Here is a 16,436-nt window from a genome sequence, read left to right as displayed (position 1 = left end):
TAAAAGGTGGGATTCGTGTGTCACTTTTCCTCAGTGCTCATGATGTCCATCTACCTAATCATTCCTTCATTCAACCATTCATTTACCAGGCACTATCAGTACTGTTCCAGACAACAAATGGAGAAGTAGAGATACAAAGACAGACAGCCTATTTGCCAGGAAGCAACATTTAGTATGCCAAGCACCTGCCTCAAGGTGTCATACACCTTCAAAGTTCCACTCACTCAATATTTCTGGAAATTAAAGTGTCATGGTTTGCATTACCCTTCTTATTTCCCCTTGACAACAATACACACAAGAGAAGTAGCAATCATGAAGTGCATGTGGTGAAATTCAAGGATGTGTCCAGTGTTTGGAAGACTGAGAAGGCCAAGTGACTGGAAGAAAGCACAGGAGCCCACAGAGCCCACACACCGTCCTCAGCAGCATTCTGTTTCTCCTGTAGGCCTCGGATGACAAGCTGGTCCTGTTCAGCATCCTCATGATCCTGATTTTCAGGATCAGCCAACAGGGCAGCTGGCACCTGTGTGGTCTGACCAAGTTGTCCAGCTCTCCCAAAGCTGCTTCTGTCCACAGGTGTGTTGTCTACAATGGCCTGTTCTTTGCCTGGTGCCTGCGGTGGCCTAAGACCATTTCTCTGGGGATTTTCCTCACTGACAAACTGGATCTCGTTCATTCCCTCTGTGTAGAGAACATAGTTAGTTGTGACTACAGAGCATTTTACTTAAAACAATAAACCCAAAATGTCACGAGGTGGAGGTACACATCTGTAATTCCCAACACTAAAGGGGGAGGTAGGAAGATCAGGAATTCAGAAGCTCATGTTTGAGGCCAGACTGGGCTACATGAGACCTTGTCTCAAAACAACAACAACAACAACAACAACAACAAAAACAAATGTGACACCCAATTCCTAGTGTTCCCATCCCAAACAGTAGTGATAAAAGAGCTACTACATATGGGGAGCAGTTAGAAACTTGTCTTTTCGTCTAGGCCACAGGCTTAGGCTGTAGTTCATCTTCAAACTGAATAAGACAAAAGCAGTTAGAAAAGTAGTGTGGACTCAAGTATCCCCACAGCTTGCACACAAGGAGGGCAGGGTGCCAAGCTGGCTCATGGTCATTTGTGGCAAGCTTTGGGATTCCAGGCATGCCAGCTGTCCCTGTCCCTGGGTGTCACAATCGTACTGGTACCCCGAATAAAACCATAGCATGTAGTTGTCCATATACAGATGCCAAAGAACAAGGCACCTAGGTTACAAGGATAAGATGTCAAGGGGCTGGAAAGATGACTCAGCAGTTAAGAGCACTAGCGCCTCTTGCAGAGGACCCAGGTTCGATTCCCAGCACCAAAATGGCAGCTAACAACTGCTCATAACTCCAGTTCCAGGGGATCCAACCCCCTCTTCTGACCTCTGCATGCATTGTACAAGGGTGCACTCACATACATGTAGGTAATACATTCATACACATACAATAAAAAAAAAAAAAAAAAGCCGGCGGGGGGGGGCACCCCTTTAATCCCAGCACTCAGGAGGCAGAGGCAGGAGGATCTCTGTGAGTTCAAGGCCAGCCTGGTCTACATAGTGAGTTCCAGGACAGCTGGGGCTACAGGGAGACCCTGTCTCAAAAAAGACAAAAAACAAACAAAAAAAACCCCAATAAGATGTCAATAAGACTAAGGAAGAGCCCCATGGCCTGTATTCCACGGCTGTGAGAGATAGCGTCACCTGCCAGCCCCGCTGCCTAATTCTCCACTGCCACAAGCCACACTCTCTTCTCGGAGTATCTGCATGGGCCTGACAACATGTGCTACTGTTTGAAGTGTGGAGGGTGCTAAAGCAAGGTCGGGCTACACTTACCATTCTGTCCTGGTGGCTTCACACTCCAAACCACCTCAGAACCTGGGGCTTGTGTCTGAGACTTATTGCTGGGCACATGTCCTTTCCCTTGTGGCATCTGTGTCTGCGGCAGGTCTTTCTGCAGCCCAGGCTGAGGCTTGCTAAGGGTCTGGAGCTGAAACAGGAGCACAGGATTGCCAGAGTAGGCTACGGGACTAAAACCCCTATGAGGCCCTCACACAATGTAATGGACCATCATACCCCCAACAAATAAGAATCCCCAAACTCAGAAACTCCATCATCTACTCTTATGCCCCGTCACATGGCCTGTATCAGCAGACTTGAGGTTAAGTCCACGTCTTCCAAAACTCATTCAATACAGTAAAAATCAATAAGAAAAGAAAGTAGCCACCACAATAAACCAGCTCACATAACCAAACATCTACAGCACTCAACCCAGCACTAGAACATAGCGTATTACTCTTCAAGGCATGTGGACCTTATATGGTTGACATATACAGATCACATTTCTTTAATCATATGGAATGAAAATATAAATCAGTAACAAAATGACACTTGAGAAAGTCATAAGTACATGAAAATTAACACACTCCTAAATAACCAAATAAGAAATCACAAATAAAAACATACTGAGACATGAAAACAGTAACACCTGAAATCCAACACAATGAATATCCTTCAATAAAAATCATAACATGGGGGGTATAAGAGGGGTGCAGATAGGGGAAGGCATGTAAATATAATCAAAATATAATTTCTGAAAATTTCAAAATTTCAGTAAAAATTTTCAAAAAAGAAGTCACGACACACACACACACACACACACACACACACACACACACACGTACTACAAAGGAATACTCTGAACCACTTAAATTTGATAACTTAGATGAAATGGACAAATTCCTAGAAAGACAAACAAATCAAAACTAACTCAAATATAAACAAAAATCCAAATAACCTCTAACAAGTAAAAAGGCTGAATTAGTAATTTAAAACTTCCCACTAAGAAAAGCCTGGACAGACAGCTTTACTAGTGAATTCCACCACACAGCTATAGAATTCTAAATCCTTACAAAGCCTTTCAAAAATCCAAATAAGTTTATCCTGTAGGATCAGTATTACTCTGACTCCAAAACCAGACAGACATTGTAAGAGTACACTGCAGGAGTAAATACCTATGTGTAGCAAATCCTTAACAAAATATTAGCAAATCAATTCTAGCAGCAGAGACATTAAACATCATGACTAATTTTTAACAAGGTTAAATTAACATACAAAATCCTAAGTTAATGTAATATGCCACATCAACAGCACTCAGGAGAGAATAGACAGGATTATTCCAGTAAATATGGAAAAAGATGGATAAAAGCCAATACCTCTTTGTTTCTGGATTAAAAAAAAACCCACTGACACTTAGAAGGAAACATCTTCAAATTGATAAAGGACAGCTACAAAACAAAGAAAACCTAGAGTTAACACCAAACTCAGTGAAAAACTCTTAAGTTTTACACAATGCCCAGGAACAGAACAAGGCTAGCTGTTCCTAACACTTCTGATTACCATCACATTAGAAATTCTAGCCAGGGAACCTGGGCAAGGAATGAAATAAAAGCCCTGTAGATTAGAAAGGAGAAAGAAAAATGATGTCTGTTTTTAGACAATGTAATCTTATATACAGAAAATCCCGATGAATAATAAATTACAGCATATAACAACAGTAATACATGCAAGGTTGCAAGATACACAATAATATATAGTATATTGAGCTGGAAATACAGCTCAGTGGTAGAGCACTTGCCTTGAGCACACAAGGCCCTGGGTTTGATTCCTAGCACTGTACAAAAACAAACAATAAATTGCATTTCTATACACTAGCAAAGAACAAGGTAAAAATTAAAAGAACTCTAAAACGGCATTAAAATACTTAGAAATGAATTGAACAAAGTACAAGATAAAACTATAAATCATTGCTGAAAGAGATTTTAATGTAAAATATTATTTTTCTGCTTTATTTTTATTTTATGTGTATGCATGTGTTGCATGCATGTATGCAAGTACACCCAGGTCACGCAATCCCGAGAAGGACAGAAGAGGGAACTGCAGCTAAGGACGGTTGTTAGCCGCCACGTGGGTCCTGGGATTCGAACCTGGGTCTTCTGCAAGAACAGCCAGTGCTCTTAACTGCTGAGCCATCTCTCTCCAGCCCCTTAAAATGTAATTAAAATGGTACTATTACCCAAACTGGTCTACACAATCAATGTAACCCCTACCAAATCCAACCTGGATGATCACAAGTTTGAGGCCACCCTGGGCAACTCAGTGAGACTTAGTCTCAGAGTAAAATAAAAAATGGGTATGTGGCAGGGAATGGAGAGATGGTTCAGTGAGCATGAGCACTTGCTATGTACTCATAAGGACCTGAGTTCAGATCCCAGCACCCACATCAAAAGCCAGGTGTGGCCAGGGGCAGTGGCAAACGTCTTTAATCCCAGCACTTGGGAGGCAGAGGCAGGCAGATCTCTGTGAGTTCAAGGCCAGCCTGGTCTACATAGTGAGTTCAGGCCAGCTGGGGCTACAGAGAGACCCTGTCTCAAAAAGACCAAAAAAAAAAAAAAAAGCCAGGTATGGCTGCACTTGCACCTGTAACCCCAGTGCTGTGGAGAGGCAGAGACAGGATTGATGTGGCTTGTTGGCTGTCAGTCTATCTTTTGGTTCAATGAGAGACCTTGTCTCAAGGTAATAAGACAGTGTGACAGGGCAGGGAACACAACTTTCTCCTGTGGCCTACACTGGTAAGCACAGGTATGCACACCTGATTACACATGTGCATATGCACCACATATACCACCTCCCCACACACATGCACACACACACACAAATAATCATTTTGACTGATACACAAAAGGACTTCAACAAAGGCCAGCATCCTTTCATAATAAAACCCCAAACAAACTAGGTATAGAAGGAACACCACTCAACATGATAAAGGCTGCATATGACAAACATTATAGCAAATGGGGGAAATGAGACCATTTCCTCTAAGATCTGGAGTGAGACAAGGCTGCCCACTCTCCACTCTTAGTATGGAGCTTTAAATTTTAGCTAGAGCAGTAAGAGAAAGAAAATGGATGCAAATAGGAAAGGAAGAAGGCAAATCATTCCAATTTCCAGATGACACGTCTTATACTTAATAGACCCTAGAGACTCCATCAGAAAATTCTTAGACCAAATTAAACATTTTCAGCAAAGGAGCAGAATACAAAGTCAACACACAAAAAATGAGTAGCTTTTCTACATTCCTATAATGAATTTGCTAAGAAAGAAATCAGAGAAATAATCCCACTCACAATAGTTTCAATTAAAAAAACAAAAACAACAAAAACAACTAGGACTAGCCTGCCACGGTGGCACACATCTTTAATCCCAGAAATCAGGAGGCAGAGGCAAACAGATCTCCGTGAGTTCAAGGCCAGCCTGGCCTACACAATGAGTTCCAGCCCAGCCAGGGCTACAGGGAGACTCTAACTAAAAAACAAACAAAACAAGAACGAAAATAACACCTTGAAATAAACCTAACTCAAGAGGTGAAAGACCTCTACAATGAAAACCTTAAGACAGCAAAGATGAAATGGAGGGCAGAACTGATATCGCAGAAATGGCTGTTAATCAAGCACAATCTACATATTCGGTGAAATTCCTATTACTCACCTTTCCCCCTTATGCACTGCATTGTATTTCCCCTGCATGAAGCCTCCTCCCACTCCATGGCCCCTTATAGTTTCCCGACTTTTATGGATTTTCCAATTGAAACACACATATCTAAATACTCAAAGCTAGCATCTACTTATGAAAGAGAATATGCAATATTTGTCTTTCTGGATCTGGGATACCTCACTCAGGGCGATTGTTTCTCTTTCTACCCGTTTTCATTTTTCTTAACAGCTGAGCAATAATTCTGTTGTATAAATGTGCAATACTTTTATTATCCATTCATCAGTTGATGGACATCTAGGTGGTTTCCATTTTGGGGCTATTGTGAATAGAGCAGCAATAAACGTGGATGAACAGGTATCGCTGTAGTAGGATACAGAGTCCTTTAGGTATATGCCCCAAAATGGTATGACTGGATCACACGGTAGATCTATTTCTAGCTTTTTAGTGGCTGCACCAGTTTGCACTCCCACCTGTGGTGAATAAGCATTCCCCTTTCTCCACATCCTCCGCCAGCATTTAATCCTTGTTTGTTTTTTGGATCTTAGTCATTCTGACTGAGGTAAGATGAAATTTCAAAGTAGTTTTAATTTGCATTTTCCCAATGGCTTAAGGTGTTGATCATTAAAAAATTTTTTCTCAGCCATTTGTGTTTCCTCTTTGAAAACTCTCTGGTTAGTTCCTTGCTCCATTTTTAATTGGGTTGTTTGGTAGGTTTTTGTTTGTTTGTTTTTTGAGACATAGGGAGAACCTATTATGATTATCTTGCTAAATGGACATAAGTATAATGACTTATTGTTATAGCCATAAATTAATGAATCTCTTAACTCTCACCAGACAAGCTTCTTCTTAACAACAGATGATGATTAACACAGAGACCCACAACTGGTCAAAGTGCAGAGAATAAGAGACTGCAGAGTGCTTAGGCCTATATCAAACCCTTGCCTCCCAGGGCTCAGGTATCACTGTGGAAGAGGGTGTGAAAAGACTGTAAGAATCAGTGGTGGTGAATGATGACAAGGAAATAGTGTTTTCCAGACATCAGGGCAGTTACTCATATGAATTCACAGTCATTGTGAAAGCATGCACAAGACCTATGTAAGCTCAAGCCAGACAAATTCCGAACATAAAGGGAGGTGGGTAAGAAGCCCCAGCCCTAGCTGAGGAACTACTGACAACAGAGCTGCTGGGAGAGGGAAGTAAGTTTTGCTTAAGGGTGTGATGCTGGGTAGATTGACCAGGCTCCAGGGGATGGACCCACACAAAGTGATATTTGGGGAAAGAAATTAGAATCAATAGGTCTTTAAAAAATAATGAAATTAGGTGTGCAAAAAAGGGAAAGGGTCTAAATATGCCCAAAATACATTATATGAAATTCTCAAAAATTCAATAAAAATATTTAAATAATAAAGAAGAATGCAGGAAGGAGGCTAATGGGCAGAAAGAAAACCAGTTGAAGTTAGGGAGAGGGCCTAGAGGAAGAATGAATGAGAAGAGAGTACAATGACACACATGTATGAAGATGTCATGATGAAACCCATTACTGTGTATGCTAACCTAAAGTATTTAAGACTGTGAAATTATAAGGATAAACAAACAGATGGATGACCACACCAGAGAGTCTAAAAGTCAGTCAAGGGTACCAAAATAATTCTCTGAATTATAAAAGAATAGTCTCTCTAATAAATGGTCCCAAGGGTACAGCTTTGGTCCTGGAGGACAGGGTACACCTCAAACTGACAGTAGAATCTGGCAGTGTTCTAAGTGTTGTCCATGTGGCACAACACCCTTTGAAGGCAAAGATACAGGCTTGAGGGGTCATGGAGAACAGATAACTGTGGAATTGGAGTCCCAGCAAATAGACTCAGAAGAGGTCACTGCATGAAGTTGTAAAGGGGAAGATTTAGTTGCAATGGACACCCCAGAATATTAGAGATGCCAGGACCATGGGATGTCTGCCGAGGAGAGCAGCAGGTATTGGATAGAGCTGAATTAAGGCTGTGAGAGAGACTGTGTGTACTGCCCAGAGGAGTACAGCAGATACCCTAGAGGCTGGACACAGAACTTTAGAATTCGGCACTCACCCTGCTGGATTTGAGTTTTGTTTTTATTTAACTGTTCCTATGCCCTAACTCTTCCTTTTGGAATAAGAATGTTTACTGTGGGGCTGGAGAGATGGCTCAGTGGTTAAGAGTACTAGGTGTTCTTGCAGAAGACCCAGGTTTGAATCCCAGCACCCACATAGTGGCTAACAACCATCCATAACTCCAGTTCCAGGGAACATGACACCCTCTTCTGTCCTCCGTGGGCATTGCATGACATGGATGTACTTATACACATGTAGGCAATACTCTCATACACATAAAATAAAAATTAATCTAAAAATAAAATTTTAAAAATTGTTTACTCTGTGCTACTCTATGTTGGAAGCAGATAACATTTATTTTACAGGAGCTCATAGTTAAGACTTTGTACTCTTTTAGAGTTTGAATTTTTAGAATCTGGGAACATTTAAAGTTGAACTGTATTTATATTATGAAAAAAATCATTTACTTTTGGAAAAGGGCTGGAAGTTTATTATTTTAAAATGATGTGTTTGTGTGTCAGGTTGACAAGGGGCAGAGCTGTGATGGTTAGTTTTAGTTGCCAACTTGACACAATCTAGAATCATGGGAAGAGAGTATCAGTGAGATCAGACTGGCCTGTGGGCATGTTTGTGGACTATTACCTTGTTTACATGAATTGATGTAGGAAGACCCAGCCCACTGTGGGGGGGCACCATTCCCTGGGTTTGGGTCCTGGACTGTGTCAGAGTGGAGAAGGTATGACTTCCCTGCTCTAACGGACTGTAACCTAGAGTTGTGAGCTAAAATAAGTTGCTTTGTGTCAGGATATTTTATCACACCAAAAAAAGTGAACTAGGACAACATATGTAATAAGAGCTGATGCAGCAAAGACTCTTCATAAACTGATGATAGTATGGCTACTGTAAAAACAGTCTGACAGATTAAATACAGTACCGTAGGATCCACAGTTCCACTTCTACCCACTAACAAAAATAAATGAAAAAATGTCATACCAAAAGAACACAAGTGCTTATAGCAGCATTATCCATAACAGCCAAGAATTAGAAACCTAAAATCCAAAAGACAATGAACAAAATGTGCCCTGCCCATGGATGCAGTATTATTCAATTATAATGACATCCTGATACACGACAGAGCCTCGTCGAATCCTAAAAGTATTGTACTACATGAAAGAGGCCATACTCAAAAGACTACATTCTATGGGATTCCACTAACAGTGCCAAAAGTCACTGAATTACACACTATGAGAGTGAATCACACATGTAAATTACCTCAGCAAACCTGCTACCTTTTTAAAAAGCAAAGATCTCCCAGAAGTCCCTGAGCAGCAGTTTCCTGGGCTGTGTGTGGGGCATGGGGAGGCTGACAATACAAGAGGTGTGGTCTGAGATAGCTGGGCTCCATCATGGCCACATACTCAACCTCTCCTGGGCCTCAGTGTCATCACACAGCAGAACAGCTTCTCCCATGGAAGTTGTGACTTTTAAGTCATTCTCAGAAAGCTCTGAACCAGGCCTGGGGGCCAGCACACCTGGTTGTTTCTGGGCATCCTGGGACCAGGCTTGGTTCTGTTGTACCACAGTGAACCAAACCCACAAGGGAGAGCAGGGACACAGCAGATGAGCACACAGTGAACAAAGTGCCGAGGAGAAGGCAGGTATACCTCCCCAACACCCTGGGAAGAACGGCCCCCAATTACCTGCTTACTTTGGTCTTTGGAAAGGCCTGCTTCGTTCCTCTTTCTGGTGACCTCTTCTATCCGCTCTTCACACTGTTCCTTCACCTCTTTCATTTGGTTGGCACACTGGCTCCTTAGGTGAGAGCAAAGGGAAGGATGTGACTGCATCAAGTGCTCCCTGCTGGATTCCCACCCAAGATCAACTGCAACAAGAGACAGAGCCCCCCTTTTCTGCTGTGGACACCATCTGAAAAGGAAGCATGCAAGGGCGAGGTGTCCCTTTCCAAGTGTGGAATGACAAAACAAAAACAAAACCTGCAGTTAACTGAGATTAAAGATTTGTTAAATTGTCTTAAACTTTACTTGTTTTTTAAAAAATATTTATTTTTTATTTTATGTGTATGCATGTATTGCCTGCATGTAAGTCCACCCGTGTTGTGCAATTTCTGCACAGGACAGAAGAGGCTATTGGATACCCTGGAACTGGAGTTACAGACAGTTGTTAGCTGTCATATGGATGCTGGGATTTGAACCCAGGTCTTCTGCAAGAACAGCCAGGGTTCTTAACCGCTGAACCATCTCTCCAGCCCCAAACTTTACTTATTTCTATATTAAAAATTGTAGAATACACATGCACACACACATATTTTTTTTTTTCTTTGACACTAGCTACTGGCACAGCTCTTAAAAATCTTTCTGACTTCCTGGGTGTTGGGAGGGTCTTCTCTTCATCCATGAGCTCTTTGGAGCAGACCTATGATTATGTTGATGAGATGACTTAGGGTTGAAATATTCAGTTCTACTTCCTGAAGGAGGTGAAGGGGACTGGAGGTGGAGTTCAGTCACGTGGCCAAAGTCACCAACTATACCTACATAATAAAACCCTGCTAAGAACTCTGGATGTTAAGGTCTGGTGAGCATCCACGGTGGTGAAAATACTGATGTACCTGAAGATCAGACCCTGACTCCATGGGAACAGAAGCCTCTGCCTGCCCCTACCTTGCCTTATAACTACCATCTGTGGCAGTTTCTATGTCACACCCTTTGTAATGAAAGAAACCCTAATAGGCAGTGCTCTTCAGTTCTGTGAGCTAGGTAGTAAGTTATGAAACCAGAGTACAGCAGGTAGCCCTGAATTTGTAGCCACTCAGGTAGAAGTGTGTAAGGCTGGCAACCCCCCAGGACTTGAGAATCGCCTGTGGGTGGATCAGTCTTGTGGGCTTGAGACCTGGAACCTGTGGGGTATGGACTGACTCTGGGTAGCATCAAAACTGAGTTCAACTGGAGGAAACCCAGCTGTCAAAGAACCACTGGATAGTTAGAGGCTTTAGCTTTCTGCCTGAAATTAAGAGTATTTCAGCAAGGGTCAGAGATGTAACCACTTACTTTGCAAATGAGGAAGTAAAGAAATGGTCTGTCTGCCTGCTGTGGACTGAACTGCTACAGCTAGAGGCCAGACTCAATATCCAGAAGACTGTAGTGCCTGCTCTAGCATGACAGCCTTTCCTGAGCTGCAAGCATTACAGAGCCCAGTGTGATTACCACACGCAACTCATGACTTGGAACAAACCCTTCAGAAGTCCAAAGCAGCATTGGTCACATTTCACAACTCAGAAAGGGACCAGGTAATACAGAACCACCTCAGACAGCTGAGAAATCAAGTGAAAACATCTTTGAAAAACTTCCCATGAACAAACACGAGCCACAGGTGGTAGACTAGATGCAGTGATGTCAGCATTCTAAGGTGCTGAACAAGCCAGCCATCTGCTATTCCTGAACCTTCTCCTGGCTCTGATTCTGCCTTCATAACTGCAAAGGGCCTCCCTCTATCTCTCCAACATGCAAACCAAATTCACTTTGCACATCCCAACTCAGAAGGGATAAGGAAGCAGAAGACTCAGTACAAAGTTCAGATCCTATAGTGGTTCAGAGGACATTTCCAGTTAACACTCCACCCCTTCTGCCAGCTCTTACATTCTTTCTGCCAACCTCTTCCGCAAAAGCCCACGAGCCTTGGAAGGGGTGGTAGGTGTGGGATGATCTTCCTCCCATTGTGGCAAGGCACTGAACTTTCAGGTCTCTGCATCATCTGTTTCCTATGGGCTGTTGACCCATTTCAGTGGGATTCCAACTAATGTGAGTAACGTTGCAGAGCTGTCATCATCCAGGTGGTCACAGTCATCCTGCACCTCAATATCATCTTTGTCATATAGCTCCCAAGCTCCACCAGCACAGCTCATATCACACTGAACTACTGCATCAACTTTGGGCTGCGAGCACTCCTTCAGAGCTCTGGCAGGTTTCTTCTGGATCCCTCCACAGGTGGTTTCTGATTCCTTTTCACTTTGAAAGCCACAGAGGTATCCCCATGTGTGACAGAGCATTGTGGAGACTGCAGCTTATCACCTTGCCAACCTCTTGGTAAAGCCCGCCTTTGTGAAGAATCAGATGGCCCTGCTTGCTGATTTTGTGAAAACAGCCTATCTCATACACATCATCTTCAGCATCCTCTTCCACTTTGCCATCTTCTAAATCCTTGGGACACAAGGTGCCAAACCTAGCATCTCTCTTCAACATATAGATCACTTTTCTTTTTGGAAATATGGCAAAGGCTTCAGGTTCCCTGTCTATTTTAGGCTCCAATTCAGAACTAGAAAGCACACATCCTGTTGAGTGTTGCTTCTTGGTCACCCTGGAATCAAACTGGAGTGCTTTATCAACTTTACTGCCTTGGGCTAGCTGGGTGGGAAAGATTCTGTGGCTCCCCAGGAAGCCTGGCTCACTGAGCTTCTTCTGAGCTAGGGACAACAAACTTGAGTCTTCCTCGGCCATGCGAGATGACAGCTGCCTCAGTGGCAGAAACTGGCTCACATCGGTAGACTTGCACACTTCTGGCCTTACAGTATTCTGGCTTTTAACCAATTGAATCTCAGGTAACACTTTCTGTGGAGGTGGCAGGAAATGGGGAACAGACCCATAGCCATTCCTTTCTTTACCCAAGTTGATCTCCACACCAGCACTTGACTTCATGGTATCTTTGGCTCCTAGAACTTCATTATACTGCTCCCTCAGAAGCCTAGCTCTAGGCTCATCTATGTCAAAGCCACACTTTAAGGGGTTATACAGTGCACCCCTACCTTCATAGTCTAGGCTGGGAATGCAGTGCCCCCATCCACTCTCACTTCCCCTCTTTCTGAGGCACCATTAAACAGACTGTGACTAGGAGGTCTCATTCCTTGGACCTGCACCAACTGAGCCAAAGATGAAGCCCATTCATCTTTCCTGGGAATGTTTTTGAGTTTAATAGCAGGAGCGAGGGCAGGGCAGTGGTACCACCGTATGAGGTCCAGTTGGCAGCTTGGGAGGGGAGGTCTTGCTCTGCATGTGTGTTTTCACCCCAGTCAAGAGTTTGAGTTGCTTTCACTTCCTTTCTATTTATAAAGCCATCACTAGGATGGAATTGTGCAGGTGGATGGGATTTCAGAATTGGAGGACAGTGGCTTGGTATGATAGGCAAGGGAGATGGCCGCATTACAAATGGGTAGACATATTTTGTACCCAAGAACATGGAAAAGATAGACTTCCATTGCTAAAAACCACTTCTAAAAAGCCAGGATTCTGGAACGGGGGCCTGACGCTGCTGGGAAATATTGGTTCATCTGGGAAGATGAAATTATTGTCCAGTCAGGATACTTGCTCAGGAATGAGGAGACCAGGAGCGCCACTATAGTCACACCTCCTTCCCACACTCATCAAGGAGTTGAGGGGGGAGTCAGTTACCTCTCCCACACAATCTGTTGACCTTTGCTGCATGTGAGGGGTGGGGCAAAGGATATATAAGTGGAGAACACCATTTTGTGTGGCTGTTGGGAAGTTACAGGATCTGTATTTGAGTGTGGACTTTACAATGCAGCTGTAAACGTGGGGCACCCACTCTTCTGTAAATAAACCCCTACTCTATGCTCTGTTAAAAAATACTAATAAAATATTGTTAAAAATAAGTATGAAAAAAAAAACCAATAAAACAAAGTTCAGATCCTGAGTCTTATGGGCTTGAGACCTGGAACAGGTAGATGTAACAGCACTCCTTCCTGAAAGCCTCGGGCTGGTGCCTTCCTACATGTGTGCAGAGTAAATGCTCAGTGTTATCTGGGGCTCAACTGCAGAGGCATACAAACACTTGGCCACTAATGATATTCTAACTACTGCAATTTTTGGCTAGAGTACTAATAAGTATTCTTATGCTCAATACAGGAAATTATCACTGTGGGCTACTTATCATCCAGGATGTGGATTGTCACAGAATCACTGTCCTATTCCAGCATCAGCATTTCCTCACAGCACAATGAAACTCCTGTGCTAGACAAGGAATGCAAACTTATGTTTCATGGGTGCAGTGGGTACTGACTGACATCTGGCAGTGTGAAGGACTAAGTGGGATGCTTGCTGACTGATTCTCAGGACAGACACTAACTTGTGTACAAGGAAGCTTTGGGGTTGCCTCACTGGCTTCCGCAAAGAAACCAGAACACACAAGATGAGAGGAGGTGTGCAGACATGCCTCAGGTGCCTATGAATTCCTACCAACTCAGTGCATAATTTTATGCACATATACACTTACAAATTTGCTAACAAGGTGTCTATACCTTTTCTCAGATTCTCAAACACAGGTCTAAAATAAGGGCAACTAGCTCTTTCTAGTTTCCAACTACCTATGATCATTACCCTAGACAGCTTCCTGCATCCAGCACATCCTTGAGCACAACTATTGAGACAGATGTAGGTAAGCCAGAAAGACCTGTCCATCAAGACGGTTCACCTCTTAGGGGACATAAGAACATTCACATGTACCCCAAAACTAGGGCAAAACCTAACATCCTCTGCTTAGGTTGGAGCAGAGGCTGCCCACCTTTGATGCCTCGTTGACTCCAGACTAAAATAATCTTGGTTCAACATTTACCAAGTCACAAGTCAGGCCATTAATGTTTTTTGTTTTTTGGGGTTTTGTTTAAATTTCAATCAAATGGAGGAGAATTGTTAGTATTAAAGTGCTTTTTAAGAATGAATAATTGCAAGACTAGGGTATTCCATTTGCAACATTTTGATTAGGCTAACTCAGTTTCTCAGCCTTGGTACTGTGACTGTTTGGGGCCAAGTGAAACTTCACTACAGAGAGATGTCTTCGGCACTGTAGGATGTTGGGCAGTGTCTCAGTCTCTGCTCACTAGATGTTAGTAGCGCTTACCCTCAAGTCAGACAAAAATGTCTCTAGACACTGCCAAAAATCTCCTGAGGAGAAAACTGCCCCAACTTGAGACACACCCACACAGGTTAAGTGAGGTTCTGCACACAATGGTGTTTCCTTGTGTTTGCTGTCTGCTCACATTCTCTCCAGCTGTGTACAGTCCTAACAGCCCAACAATCATGCAGTGCATAATGTCATTTTGGCCAAAGACAGACTGCACATAGGACAAATCATCCCACAGGACCACCTGGCCTTGTGAGATGGCAGCCATCTTAGTTTGTGGAAGCCCACACTATACTGTTCTTACAGAGCCACAGCCCATCCACACATTTCTCAAGACTTACCCTGTGATGGAGCAACGTGTTACTGTGCTTGAGATTTCAGGGGTTTTTGCAGCATTTGGCTTTGACAAAATCAGGAATAAACTAGGTGGTAGGTGGTATTTCAAAGACACGGCTGCTTTGTAAGGGCCCTGTGTGTGAGGCAAATACTCTCAGCTGCCGGACAGCTGGATAAACTCTTAGAAAACAATTTCGAAACATGGGGGTGTAGCAATCCCAGCACTTGGGTGGGAGGAAGATCATGACTTTTGCCAGTCTGAGCTATGCACAACTTGAGGCTAGCCTGGGCTGCAAAGGGAGAGGAAGAAAATGAGGAAAAAAAAGCAAGCAATTTGGTAATTTATACCTAGGGACAAGCTAAGCCTATAGCTGATTGTCTCGTAGAAAGTCATAATCCCAAATGTTTGAATGATGAAATGTCTGGAGCTATATGAATTACTTATGTACAATGCAAGTAAGTGAAAAAATGTCAACAAATTTGGTGAGTGCAATCACATAAATGACTTGGGCATTGACTGAGGACTCACTGCAGGGAAAAAGGTTTCCTCGGAGAACCAGGCCGGGGTGGTGGCTTCAAATTCACTGTTTTCCTTGATTCATTGATTTCATGGGGAAGGGGGATGGAAACATAGATTACAACCTTATTCTCTACTTCTAAATTGTGTTTTACTATCTTCCCAGTGGGTTTAACCTACATCTTAAAAGTTAAAAATTGTTTGGATTATGAAAGTATTCTACTTGCCCTACAGAAATGTGGAAAAACATGGAAAGGCCTCAAGAAAATGCACTACTCACCATACCAACACCCAGCAACAGTCTTAATCAGTATTTTGTCAAAATGTCTTATATTTTAGGAAGTTGTATTAGCTCACACCTGACATTTTTAAAGGGTTCAGACTGCTAGTTTGGGAAGTGTCTATGGTATGATGAACAATTCCTTTCCTGCAGAGCACTGCTATGTGTGTGCATACATATACCTTCCTTATTTACTCTATACAGTGAGCACTGCTGTGCGTGTACATACGTGTACCTTTCTTATTTCTTCTGTACAGTGAGCGAGCACTGCTGGCTGATACTTACCCCATGGCCTCTGAAGCATTGCTAATACTTACCAAATAAAATGCCGATTTCCAAAGGGCAGGAACCCCAGAAGGGACTCCGCTTTTTCTCACAGTGCCCTACATATGAGAAGGCATCCATTCTGTGACATGCAAAGCGAGCAAGCTGGACTGTCCTTGGCCTTTGATGTGTAGTAACCAGGACTAACTCCCCAAGAGGCAGGCACTTGATCTAGAGCCACACTTACAGGTCATAGGAGAACTTCCTCTCCAGGCTGGTCTGGTTCCTCTGGAACTGGAGGATGTCCTGCTGTAGGCTGCCATAACTCTTCTGAAGTGTCTTTAACTGGTCTGCGACAGGAGGATGACAAGTCATTTCACTGGTCTTTGTGACTACCATACCACTCAGTCACATATGACACAGGTGGACTCACAAGTCAGAGCACAAAGGA

General features: G+C 43.1%; 1 protein-coding gene across 1 annotated transcript in view; it reads right to left on the bottom strand.

Annotated features, from left to right (window-relative positions):
- Golm1 (golgi membrane protein 1) overlaps window positions 1–16,436 on the bottom strand; it is a 77,231-nt gene that overhangs the window by 10,952 nt on the left and 49,843 nt on the right. The window contains exons 5-8 of the mRNA XM_008833105.3: window positions 16,233–16,335; window positions 9,362–9,473; window positions 1,862–2,015; window positions 415–681 (exon numbers count right to left, since the gene is read on the bottom strand). Coding sequence (XP_008831327.1) covers window positions 415–681; window positions 1,862–2,015; window positions 9,362–9,473; window positions 16,233–16,335 — 636 coding nt within the window. The remainder of the gene's footprint in view (window positions 1–414; window positions 682–1,861; window positions 2,016–9,361; window positions 9,474–16,232; window positions 16,336–16,436) is intronic.

Source organism: Nannospalax galili, unplaced genomic scaffold (assembly GCF_000622305.1).
Source record: "Nannospalax galili isolate Female #2095 unplaced genomic scaffold, S.galili_v1.0 scaffold1096, whole genome shotgun sequence".
NCBI classification, from domain to species: Eukaryota; Metazoa; Chordata; class Mammalia; order Rodentia; family Spalacidae; genus Nannospalax; species Nannospalax galili.
This window is presented reverse-complemented; position numbering and strand designations above follow the sequence as displayed.